Source organism: Hippoglossus hippoglossus, chromosome 7, assembly GCF_009819705.1.
Source record: "Hippoglossus hippoglossus isolate fHipHip1 chromosome 7, fHipHip1.pri, whole genome shotgun sequence".
NCBI classification, from domain to species: Eukaryota; Metazoa; Chordata; class Actinopteri; order Pleuronectiformes; family Pleuronectidae; genus Hippoglossus; species Hippoglossus hippoglossus.
This window is the reverse complement of record NC_047157.1, coordinates 9,322,482-9,336,092: the sequence shown is the minus strand read 5'-3', so window position 1 is coordinate 9,336,092 and position 13,611 is coordinate 9,322,482. Positions and strand designations below refer to the sequence as shown.

General features: G+C 43.2%; 1 protein-coding gene and 1 non-coding gene across 2 annotated transcripts in view; both read left to right on the top strand.

Moving 5' to 3' along the window:
* trnam-cau overlaps positions 1 to 37 on the top strand; it is a 72-nt gene extending 35 nt beyond the window's left edge. The window contains exon 1 of the tRNA in view: positions 1 to 37. This exon is cut by the window's left edge and continues 35 nt beyond it. This is a non-coding gene — a tRNA (tRNA-Met).
* bsna (bassoon presynaptic cytomatrix protein a) overlaps positions 1 to 13,611 on the top strand; it is a 113,367-nt gene that overhangs the window by 73,076 nt on the left and 26,680 nt on the right. The window contains exons 4-7 of the mRNA XM_034590527.1: positions 3,033 to 8,447; positions 9,873 to 10,040; positions 10,813 to 11,069; positions 11,354 to 12,284. Of these exons, the coding sequence (XP_034446418.1) occupies positions 3,033 to 8,447; positions 9,873 to 10,040; positions 10,813 to 11,069; positions 11,354 to 12,284 (6,771 nt within the window). The remainder of the gene's footprint in view (positions 1 to 3,032; positions 8,448 to 9,872; positions 10,041 to 10,812; positions 11,070 to 11,353; positions 12,285 to 13,611) is intronic.

Here is a 13,611-nt window from a genome sequence, read left to right as displayed (position 1 = left end):
AACCCAGAGGTCGATAGATCGAAACTATCCTCTGCTATCCGTGTTTTACCGGGGGGCTTTGCACCTTTGTGGGTCAGCCCAGTACAACTCAATCCGAACATCTCTACCCAGACACCTTAATACCCAACCGTGACCCTAATGACTCACATAATTTCATGTTGTGACAATGACTTACACTTAACAATAGCCATTCACACCTTGACTCAGGGTACAACATAGACCAACGAACCATTGGGGGTTTCAACAACGTACCTGTTGAACTCAACGACTCTCAACACAAAGACCCACAGATGTTAAATACCTGGAACCTCCCAGTTAGAACCGAGACAGCCTTTTGGATGAGAGGCCAAACATCTTCCAAAAACATAAGCAAGTCAAGTTGCTCGTGTACTACATGTGTACTAATACATCTGAAATGTGCCCCAGTGGCCTAACGGATTGTGGGTTCAAGTCCCATCTGACAGCAGAGTGGCACAGCGGAAGCTTGCTGGATCCATAACCCAGTGGTCGATAGATCGAAACTATCCTCTGCTATCCGTGTTTTAGCAGGTGGCTTTGAACCTTTGTTCGTCAGCCTCGTGCAATTCAGAACTCCCCTTTTCTTCTTGTAAAGAATGTATTTGTATCTGTGGAGTATATCTTTTGGATGTAAACCTGCCATTATTTTCTCATCCATATATTAGTCAGTCAAAGATCAGTCAAACTCAAAGTCAACCACCAGTTGCAAAACTGTGTTCTCTTGCTCATATGCCTTTGTTCAGTTGTATTATTTCCAGTTACATTTAACTTTGTTTTTCTAATTAAAGATCACATTTACTAATTACAGTGACAAGTGAGATGCATGAATGTTTATGGTTTCACTTCGAGCCATAATTTATTAACAAGAATTCTGGATCTTTACCCCTAGATTAAGAAATGTTATCTGTTCTCTTGATTTTGTGTTTGTTTTTCTTCCTCAGTTGGGTCATTAGATTCCCTCCTGTCTCCTTAAAGCATATAACTATACAGTATATCTTTTTAGTTTGGTGATAAAAGCCCAGGAAATTACATTACTTCACCAAGTTGAAACTAAATTCTATACAAATCACTGGGCACTTTACATAACACACTGACTGGCACTGAGCATTGTGGTTTGAGATGATGCCTGATTATTTAGAATTGTCAGCTGAACCAATTACTTTCTCCTTTAGCACTGTTGTCCATGGCTGTTTGGAAAGCAGGTCATTGATTCCTTCCTTACAGAATGCTGAGACTGAAAGTGGCAGCGAGGCATTCATGGATTACCTTGGGGAGGAAGATAGAGAGAGAGACACACACAGAGGGAGAATGAGTGGAATATTGCCTTCTCTTAGTCAGCAGCAGCTGTTACGCCTGTTGAAATATGACCGGCATGCCATGAATATGCAAACAACCAAGTCCTCAGCTGAAGTAAAACTGCTGCAGGCCTTTTCAAAGGCTACGCAGACCTCCTTCAAGGGCTGCTTGGAATTTTAAGTACACAGAACTCAAAGAAAAGTCTCATCTGAAGTATTGTAGCTGTCATGAAAAGGGCTTCTAGAAAACATTTTAATAATTTCTATATATTTTGTATTTTTCCTCCACCCCCCTTTCCTTTACCAGGTTAGTCACTTTGAGTTTATGATTTGGCATGTTATTAACTAACATCCAAGACTGAGCCATTGATGAATGAGTTTTGTGTAGTTTTTGCAGTCATATTAATTCCATGAACTAACTTTGAGCTCATCTTCAAAATAAAATTGTTTGAATCCATATTTAAAAAAATGCTTTACTAACCTCTTTCCATCAATGGCTCAAAAACGGTAAAAAACAAAAGCCTAAGTCTGCTCAGCTATGTAGCTTTGATTACTTTTTGATTACTGTTTAATTATGTCATTTGTCGTCATGCTGTCATTTATCTTATTTTTTCAGATTCACTTCTTATTAAAGAAACTATACTTTTAATCTTTTATCGTTGCCTACTATTAAGTCTTTTCTCCATAACATGCCTTAACTTGACATACCTTCTCCAGAACTACATTGTAATTTAATCAAAGTATGTATTTATGTTTTTGTTCAAGGGGCAGACGTAGCTGTTAGTCATGAAGTATGATATATAATACTGTTTATTCAGTTTTGGAAATAGGAAGGGCGACTCTCTGCAATTTGTAATTTTGTACAATATATGTAAATGTTCAGTCTTTTTCTCTGTAACTCTACATTTATTGTGTACTCTGTGAATTCAGTGTTGTCACTTTTTGTCTTTGTTAAGTTTAACTATTACACATTCAGTTTTGGCCCACATATCCATGAGCTCATTAACAAGTCAGATGGAAAAACTCTCATCAAATTATGAATAATTTCTGTAATGGGATTTTAGGGTTCATATGATCAAAATCAGATATTACTGCTAGCTAGTCAAGTTTATACCTTGGTAGAATTCCCTAAAGAGAGATTTTGAAATAATATAGCAAGAAATGTTTTTATTGACCTCCATATCTTAAAAATTAAAAAAGGGGGCCAATTTGAATGTGTTCTTGTTTAAAATGAAGTCTATTCATAGCACCTGGGAGCAGATGTTACAAAAATAATGAATAAAGCACATTGATCATGTGCCATTAAAAACCAATTAGATTCAAAAATATACATAAACCTCTTGCTTTAATAAAATTTGCTGTAGTTTCTTTGAAGATATTTTTAGATGTAGAACTCAAAAGAGCTGTTGCTGTCATTGCTAAAGCTATTCTTCAGTCTAGGTTTTTTATGACAGGTGATGATGAGATATATCACTCAAATCTAACTTCTTTTTCCTACTCATTTTTTTTGGTAAATATAATTTGTTAGACATTAAAATGTTTAAATTAGACCGAAAAATTTGTTTCCAAGCATCCAAATTTATGTGGGCTTAAACTGTATGCGTACTTGTTCAGCAGCTTTTTCAACACATTCTCACATTTTGCATAAACTGACTGAAATGAAAAACAATATCTTCCCTAAAGCTGATGTGTTTTTTCTGTTTCTTCTTCTCTCTTTAGGATACAAAAAGCAGCAGTACCCAGGACTTGTCACGCAGCCCCCAGAGCCTCAGTGACACCGGCTACTCATCTGACGGCATCTCCAGCTCCCATAGTGAAATTACAGGTCTAATCCAAGAAGAGGAGATGAAACTCAGCGAAAGGGGAATCAGTGGGCGGGGCTCACCGCCAAGTCCCTCTGAAATTACCAAGCTAGAGAGTTCCATGAGGCCTTTGCTGGAGAAGAGTCTCTCTGAAGAGAAGGGAGACAGAAGGGGAAGAAAGCACAGAGACAGAGATTTGGATGACAGAGGAAAGCAGCGCCCACGCTCCCTGTCAATCCCACCAGATGCATATGACTCTGATGAGGAATTAGAGGACATAATGGAGGAAGAAGAAGATGGAGGAGACTGGGAGAGTAAACGAAAGGAAGGAAAGGAGGAGAAGAAGGAGAAGAAAAAGAAGGAAAAAGAGGCTGAACCCACAGAAATGACTGATGAGGAGTTCATGCGGAGACAAATAATGGAGATGAGTGCGGATGAAGAAAATGAGGAGGAGGAAGAGATGGAGGAAGAGGAGGACGAGGAAGATGAAGGATATGGCTACCAGAAACCCAAGAAAGGCCACCCTAAGCACATCATCTCTGACTCAGGGAAAGAGAAGAGACGCCTTCAGCACCACTCCAGCAGTTTTGAGGAAGAAACTAAGAGCTCTACTGATGTTTATAAAGGCTCAGTGGAGGAAGGTGAGGAAGATGTGATGGCATCACAAGGAGGCCTGAGGCGCTTTAAAACCATTGAACTCAATAACACCAATAGCTACAGCAGAGACATGGACCTGAGCAGTGAAAATGATCTGAGCCTTGATCGGGAACCCGAGCTAGAGATGGAGAGCCTGACAGGATCTCCTGAAGAACGTTCTCGTGGTGACTACTCATCCACTCTGCCACCCACTTCATCCTCATATGGCTCTGGCCAGTCTCCTACTTCCATTTCATCAATGGAAGAGGACAGTGACAGTAGCCCCAGTCGGAGACAAAGACTGGAAGAGGCCAAGCAGCAAAGGAAAGCTCGCCACCGCTCCCATGGCCCACTCCTTCCCACCATTGAAGATTCTTCAGAAGAGGATGAACTGAGAGAGGAGGAAGAACTTCTTCGAGAGCAGGAGAAGATGAGGGAGGTAGAACAACAAAGAATAAGGAGCACAGCACGAAAGACCAAGAGGGATAAGGAAGAGCTGAGGGCTCAGAGGCGCAGAGAGAGGTCCAAGACACCACCTAGCAATCTCTCACCCATTGAAGATGCTTCTCCAACAGAAGAACTGAGACAAGCTGCAGAAATGGAGGAGCTCCATCGCTCCTCTGCTTCTGAGTATTCCCCTCAGAGTTTGGACTCAGAGGCTGAGGGATATGAGTCCAAACTTTACAAATCAGGCAGTGAGTACAACCTCCCCACCTTTATGTCTCTTTACTCACCAGTCGAGAAATCATCAACAACAACAACAACAACTACCACGGCACCATCCTCAACTTCCAAACCCCTAAAGAGTGCTGAAGAAGTTTATGAGGAGATGATGAGAAAGGCAGAGATGCTTCAAAAACAACAGAAACAACAACAGCAACAGCATCAACAACAAGGACGGCATGGGCAGTACTATGAGGAGGATATAAATGGACAAGGTTATGATGATGAGGATGAATATGAACAAGAACAAACAGGATATGACAATGAGGCAGCAGAGACAGAAACTGATATTTATGAGGAGATCCGGCAAACATCGCAAAACATCACCAAGATGCAGCAGGCCACTGATGAGCAAGTAGAGATTGCAATTGAGAGCTCCTACCCAGAGAAACAGCTCCTAGACACAGGCTCAGCCTTTGCTAAGCTGCTGGAGCAGAGCAATGCTCTATTGACCCCAGGCACCAGCCCCACCCAGATCTCTGCTCCTGTCTCCTTTGCTGAAAGTGGAGCACGAATCCCAGATGTTCGAGTAACACAGCACTTTTCTGCAAAGGATGGACACAAAGATAGGATCAAAACCCAAGCAGGAAAGAATGGAATAACCCCCACAGTGGCTGCCACCACTATTGCAGCTTATGGAGTTTATGCCAGAGATGCAGTAACTATTTCGCAGACTAGTTCAAGCCAGACTATGACATCTACTCAGTCTGGAATATATGGCCGACCCACAGCAGGTCCTGCCACATCCTCAGCTACAGTTTCAAGCGTATGCAGCAAGATTGCAGAGATTACCCAAGCCTACAGTCAAAGAGAGGTGATCACAAGGAGGGTAGGGGATACCAGGGGTGTCCAAGTGCGAGACAGCTCAACATCCTCCACTGAGAGAATTATTGAGCCACGTTCTCCCAAGTATACAACTTATTACAGAAGCACCAGTCCTCCTCTGTCTCCCTCACCACCACCACAGAGTCCCACTCGGTCACCTTCGAGAAGGAATACAGCTGAGTTTTCCACACAGACATTCAGTTCAGAATTGCGAATGGATTCAGCTGGATCTGGGCCCACATCTCCAGTGATGGCTCAGGGCACCCAAACATCACATCGAGCAGTTTCCCCGCGGCTGTATCGACAGCAGTCTTCCCAAGATGCCCCATATTCCCCACCTCCAAGCCCGGCTAGACCAATGACAGTCAACACTGCAACTTCTCCTCTGTCTTCGCCCACTCGATTTAGCCGCCAATCAACATTTGACACCTACTCCCCTTGTGGCAGCCCCCCAGACACGCCACCTTACCAACATTCTCCTGACCGCAGCTTCTACCGAACACAAAGAGTGGAGAAAGTAAATGTGGGAACAAGTATGGTCACCACAACCAGCACTTACACCAGAGGATCAGTGTCAATGGATAACATCTCCCTCTGTCGAATATCTACTGTACCAGGTACTTCAAGGGTAGAGCAGGGCCATATGATACAAGGTGGAAGTGTTGTGGACCTCAGAACAGCCACCAAACCGGCCCCTATTATAATGACTGACCAAGGAATGGATCTTACCTCATTAGCCACTGAAAGCAGGAAATACCATGGTGGATCAGAGGGTAGCAGACATTCAACAATTGTACAGCCACTGATAATGAACCTGAACACCCAGGAGACCACCACACCAACCACTGTGAGTGTCACTGTGGCTGCTTCAATGTTCATGATCCAGCCTAAACAGCCAGCAGTCTATGGTGACCCACATCAAAATCTAATGGATCTGGGCCAGGGCATGGGTTCGGCTGTGTGTCTTTCACAGAACAAACCACAAATTTCACCTCCAACTGACCCATCAATACCAAAAATTGATGCCAAACTGGAAGACCTCAGTATCCAACAGAGAGAGCTTCAACTACAACAAGAGAAGCTCCAGAAGCAACAAGAGATCCTTGAGCAGCAGTTGCATCAGCACCATCAGATGCAACAGCATCAGCAACAAGCATCAGCTTTAGCCAGGTACAACCTTACCGGCCAGATCTCACCATTAATTAAAAAAGACATGCTAGTCAGCCAGACAAGCACAACCTCAGCTGTGGTCAGTGCAGTATCACCAGCCGTTAACGCTGAACTGTATGGCACTGGTCCCATTGAGCTGAAAGGGAAGCCCAGTCCTCCTGGTATGATGTCAGGTGGTAAATCACCACATAGCATGGTAGTACAGATGGATGGAGGACCAGAGCAGGTCAGGGCAGTAACTCAGCTAGTGCAAGTAGAAGAAGGACAGGATGCGCTGGAGCAGACTGGTGGCCAAATTAAACCTGACAACCAACCAGCTTGCTGTGATGTTGTTTACAGACTTCCATTTGGTGGAAGCTGTGTTGGTGTTTCTGAGAAAGAGGGCATAAGGCCTCCCTCTGCCCCACCTCTCACATATGAGTCTGACCAAGAAAGACAACCTGTAAGGTATGATGAGTATCCAATGGATGGACGTAAAGCTTACACATTACCTTTCCCTGGTAAGCTCCAGCCTTCAATGTCTGATACAAATCTAGCTGAAGCTGGGCTACAGTCTTACCAATCCAAACTAGAACAACACCTCCAAGGTACAGGAGAACTTGCCATAGATTTAACTGCCATGAAACACGGGTATGGAGGGTATATAGGGATGCAGTATGGCTCCTACACAGATTTACGTCACGGAGGAGACATAACAGCCCAAACACTGCCTATAAGGAGATATAATTCATTGTCTAACATTAGTTCAGACTATGGTTACTCTGCTCGTGACATTGCTAACTTCCAAGAAGCAAACCTGGCTCAGTACAGTGCTACCACTGCCAGGGAGATTAGCCGGATGTGTTCAGCACTCAATTCCATCGATCGGTATGGAAGCAACCCAGACTTGATGCAGTTTGGCACTTTGGGGAGAGGAACTGGGCCTGGGTCCTCCAGACTTGTAGCAGGTCTTGGCATGAGACAAAACCTGCTATTTGGACTTGATGGGAAGCCAATATCCCACAGTCAAGCACTAACCAACCTTATCAATGCCAGGCAGGCCAGTCTCAGAGCCATGTACCCTGCTGCTATTAGGTCTTCTGATGGTATGATCTACTCCACCATTCAGACCCCCATTGCTTCTACACTTCCCATTACAACCCAACCTGCATCTGTTCTTCACCCACTTCTGCGTGGGGTCTACAGGCCATACCCCTCTGCCAATATGACACCTGTGCCCCTATCTAGTCTTACCAGACTCCCTATGAGCCCAAGAATTCCTGTATCTGGACAAGCTCTAGTCCGTTACCCAGCACCAGGTCTTCTCCAAACAACATCAGCCACTGCCACTACTGATGGTGCTGCAACAGCATTAGCACCAGTAGGTGCCCCAGTGTCTGTTTCTAGTAGCTCTACAGTCCAGGATGAACCCGTTTACCTTGGTAAAGGTGCCACATTGACTTCATCATCAGCAGAAATCACCTCAATAGTAGGAACAGTTGTAATACCAACACAACCACAGCAGCAGCAGCCAATAAACCTGTCACAGGCACACCTGCACAGTCAACAACAACAACAACAACAACAACAACAACAACAACAACAACAACAACAACTGACAACTGCTCAGCAGCAACAGCCGCCTCCTCCAGCAGCCCATGCCTATCCTCCCTCAGGTCCTTCACACACCCACGGCTACTCTCAACCTCCACTAGGCCCGTCTGCCCCTTCTGGTGGTTTGCCAATTCCAGGGGGTCTTCCTCCCTTTCCTCCACCAGGTGCCATGCACAAGGAGGGTGAAACAGAGGCAGAGAGGCTGCATCGGCAGCAGGAGCAGCTCCTACAGATGGAGAGGGAGCGTGTAGAGCTGGAGAAACTCCGGCAACTGCGCCTGCAGGAGGAGCTGGAACGGGAAAGGATTGAGCTAAAGCTGCACAGGGAGAAGGAGCAGATGCTGGTGCAGAGAGAGTTACACGATCTGCAGTCCATCAAGGAACAGGTAGAGGGAGAAACAGGCCAAATCCAAAGTTTGAAAGTTGGTGTCTTGTTGTTTTGTGGTTGTTTTATTTTGCATTGTTATATGTTGCACTGTTTTTTTTCTGTTATTGTCGTAATATTACTTGTCTTGTATTTAGGTTTTCTTCATTTTATGTAAATTAAAATTGCTTTTGTTTATTGTTCCAGTACATCGATTTGCTCTGCAAGATGCATTATCCCCAAAATAATTGAAAACAAAAACTTTGTAGAGTATACAATATATGCATGTCTTTCAATGCATGTTTACAAGCAGTTCCTCAAAAAAGTACATGTAAGGAACTGTAACCATTTTATTGGAGGCCTTTTGCCAGTGAAACTATTGAATATCTCTTTAGAGGATGATGTTAAAAATTCTGTCATGAGAGAAAATGCTAATGACTTTTTGGTTTAATACGTTTGCATCCAGCCTGCATTATAAGTATAATTCTATTATCTGCATGCTATGTTGTGTATTTTAATGTACGTTTCCTGTTATAAAAGTGTGCATGAACATGCCTGGTGTATTTACATGTAATAGAAACTCATGATGCTCAGATTTAGTTTGTAAAGTGGTTTCATGTTACATTTGTTGGTATGATTTATTTGCAAAAGCAAAATTGATCACACTATGTTGTAAACACTTAACCTATATTGAGTTAAAGATTTTAATTTAATGCTATTCTCAGCTCCTAATAGACTCATGCAGATGTTGTAACAGATGACAGAAGGGCTAACATGACAACTTTCTTCTTTTTTGATAGAACAAGCAGTTGAAAATCTTTCAAGTTAACTCTGTTAAACAGGTGTGGAAGCCGTTCCTAATGAGAATGAACTAGAGATGGAATGTCTAATGTGCATCTCATAACAGTATAGGCCAAACCCCCCTACTTCCTTATTTGCACCAGCCTGTCATTTAAGCAACATAGAAAATGCATTCAATATTTTCGAATGAGCATTATATGACTGACAACCGCAATTACCGGAACATGCTGCTCTTCATATTGTGTTGCGCTTCCATTCTTGATTTTTACAATATATATATATATATATATAATTCTTCAACTAACTTGGAACCATTTTCAAAACTAATCCATCAGCAGAAGAATAACTTCATGTCACATTCAGTTTCAGGAGTCTTGTGATTGAGTTTGCATATTTGAAAACTTTTGAAATTTGTCCAAAAGTCAACAACTTTGTCTTCTTCTGTCTTTACTGTCCCTCTATTTCTATCTTTTTTTTCTCATCATGTCTTTTTCACCATCCCTTTCTTGATCATTGTTCTCCTCTCCTGCTGGTTACTTCTCAATCCTCTCTTGTGCCATTCTTCTCCATGCTCTTCTGTCTTGCACTTTCGCTCTCTGTTTATGTATGCTTTTTCCTTTTCCTCTTTCCACCAACACCTCTTTAGGTTCTGCATCAGCAGCAACAAGAACGTGAGAAACAACTTGTTCTCCAGAGGGTGCAGCTGGCTCAGCAGAAGTCCCAGCTTGACCAGATCCAGTCATTACAGCATCAGCTCCAGCAACAGCTCGAAGAGCAAAAGAGACAGAAAACTGCTGTAACTCACGGCATGCCGGTGAGTGGACTAAAAGACTCTGGTAGATGGCTTTTACTGTGACATCCTTTAGCATTGATGTTGAAGCCTTCAGCTCTCAGGCAGCAGAGGCACAAAATGTTATGGTACAGGAAGTGGGAAAATACAGAAGAGGCATGCTACAAGGAGCTCACAGTAATACTATGTGCCTTCCACCACACCTTCTGTAGCTACACACATGTGACCCCTTTGCTTGCCTATATCCTGCTAGAATATTTTGTCATTTCCTGTGTGACACTTTTTCAACAGCATAGTATCTAAAGCAAAAACAATGTCAGCAGTTGTCTTCAAGACCACCAGCAAATATTCTGAAAACTCATGAATTAACTGAGCTGGCAAATACAATTTAGTGTCTGTAAAATCATTCATGCCTAATCTATTAAATTTAATGCACAAAATAATTGTATTTATACCTCCTCAAAACCTTTTCAGCTATTTGATTCTAAAGAGGCCACAGGTGTATTAATATACATTCATAGTTTGTGTCTATGTAGACCTGCTTTACAACTAAATAAGACATGGAAATCCTGCTTTACAATATTGGACCATTAACTAAATGTACTTTTTATTAAATAATATTTGTCTGCACTCAGCCAGTTCTTTGTTGGACATTTATGTTTGTACTAAAATGTGGTTGATAGGTGATATGAGGTGCAATCATAGCTTTTCAGTCTCAAATGAATCAGTAAATGTTGAGTGGGTGAAACTTTCATCACCTGACAACATTAAAACAACCTCCCCTTTATTTCTAAAGCTGGACATAAACGGACAGCCCCTGCACCCCCACAATGACTCTCAGATAGGCTCCCGGTCCCTCCCCAACTCCTCATCAGAGATGTGTCTGAGGAGCCAGGAGGAGCACATGGAGACCAGGAGTAACATGAGGAAGCACAGCTCCATGACCAGGCTGAGCAGGGACAGCCTGGACGGTGATGGCGTGGTCTTCTACGGCTCCCCCCGCAGGATTGTGGACAGCTGTGTGCAGACAGATGATGAGGACGGAGAAGAGAGGTAAAGATGTGTGTGTTAGTGAGGGCAGGGAGAGAGTGTTTCGAACATATAGGTGAATGGGGGTATGTGTAAGTGAATGTGTGTGGGTATTATTGTTATGTTAACATGCATTTACTTATTGTATCTTTATTGTAGGTGATTGCAATTATACCTACAGTGTTCAGTACTAGCAAGTACCTAAATAAGTATTTCTACTGATATAATTTGTTTGTAAAAATTTTAAGCAGCAGTATGTGGCATAATTGCTTAATGTATACTTTTTATCCTCTTCTCTCCATTACTAGGTACATGATGCGTCATCGCACCAGGAGGCGCGGTCGCAGTGTTGACTGCTCCGTCCAGACAGACGATGACGAGGACAAAGCTGAGTCGGAACACCCGGTCCGCCGAAGACGTTCCCGTTTCTCCCGGCACTCAGAGTCCAATGCTACTGGCAGTAGCACTGCGGCCTCAAACAGTACATCCAGTACAACCGACACTCCCAAGATGGTGTCATCCAGCATCGCTGTCCAGACCATCAGGGAAATGTCTTGCCAGACAGAAGTAGAGCACCTAGGGAGAGTCTCCCCAGCGATCCATGTGACAGTACCAGACCCAAATAAAGTAGAGATTGTGCACTACATCTCTGGACCTGAGCGAACCCAAAAGGGACAGTCTCTAGCATGCCAAACTGACCCAGAAGCCCAGTCCCAGGGTGTTGTAGCTCCACAGCTCAGTGTACCAACCACAGTCAGTCCATATTCTTCCTCTACCAGTACCGGAACACAACAATCCAGTTCTGCGGACCTTCTAGCCCAGCAGCGCCAACAGCAGCACATTGCAGCAAACGCAGCCAAGTTTGAGCGGCGTCGCCCTGACCCACTCGACATCAACTACCAGCCTCACAACCACCTCCACAACGAGTCCATCTCCAGCATCATCCGGCAGCAGCAGACAGTCCCCAAATCTCCACAAGTCCTCTACTCTCCTGTCTCCCCAGTGTCCCCTCACCGCCTGCTGGAGACTTCTCTCTCCAGTGAGCGGCTGAACAAGGCCCATGTCACACCACAGCAGAAGTCCTACACAGCCGAGTCTCCCCAGCGCCACCCATCTGTGCCCCGACCCATCAAGAGCACCCAAAGGTCCATGTCAGACCCTAAGCCCCTCAGCCCCACCACAGACGAACACACCAAGGTCAGGCTGAACCTGTATCAACAACAAGCACTCCAGAGCCAGGTAAAGTCACTCAAGCCGTGCTGATACTAGCACACGTTAAAAGGTAAAATTTGAAAAATAGATGCTATTAAGATGTTTTCAGAGCAAAAGTCTAGAAGATAGATAAACAGTGGAGGTAAGGATTTCATAAGAAAGAAAATTATATGAAACATACTACATGTTATCAGCTAGATCTATCAGCTAGTCAACTTATTGTTGCATTGGCTGTTTACTGCTAATGAACACAGCCCACATGTATCTTACACCTTTCACAAAGACACACAAAGAGCAATCAAAATGTTTTGCCAGTTTCAGATAGTCACAGTTGAAATTTTTTCACCCAGCATCCATATTGTTTAAATAGCTATTGCACCTCTCTCTGCCCGTGGTTGGTCTTAAAATGAGGTGGGATCTGGGGAACTGTCAGCTGTCTTGGGGCCGTGTATATTGATTGCACTGTTGGCCAACAAACTGTCAGTCTGATGTCGGTGGTGTAGTATTTCACTGGCACATTATCAAGATAGAAATATGCAACGACATAGGCAAGTGCATATTACTATCGCACCTACCGTCTGCTTGTTACACACACAGATGCCCTGCTTGTGCCTTTTCACTTTGCACATGACCAGATCGGTTTCCTCTATAAGGAAGCGTAATATTTTACTACCTGGCAAATCTGCCCTTAGAATAGCACCGTCAAGGTGCAAGCGCACCTGGCTTTTAAAGGGAATGTGAGATGACATTATGATTTATTACAAATTACACACAAAACCCATCCATGATTAATTAAGAGACTATGTACATGTCTTGCTGCACCCACTTTTTCCACCATGAAACTTGCAAAGGTTGTTTTGGACACCTTAAAATGAACTTTACACCATATGCTTAGATTGTGGTCTGGTAAATCATCTACAAGCTGTCTTCAATGTAAAATGAGGCCTTAATGCTTAGTTAAAAATGTTTGTATCTGATAAATTTGGTAGATTTGTGATACTGTGTCTATGATTTCAACCTTTACCTTTACTAAAACTGGAAAAAAAAGTTTTACAGTAAAAAAGCATCATCACAATTACCACTGATATTGAGCACATCTTTGTCATGTGCTTTGGAGTTTTGAGGGAACCGAGGCATCTCTACAAATACAGATCAGGTTGGATGTTTTGCGTTCTTTACATATCTTCTATCCAGAGTGGTAATTCATCTTCAGTTCTCAAAATCAACAGCGTACATTCGATGTTACAAATATACAGAAAACTAATATTGGATAAAAAAAAATCTGAATAATAAGCTGTACATTGAACAGATGGGGCTCAGCATAAATTCACACAGTCATTATATTTGCTCTAGA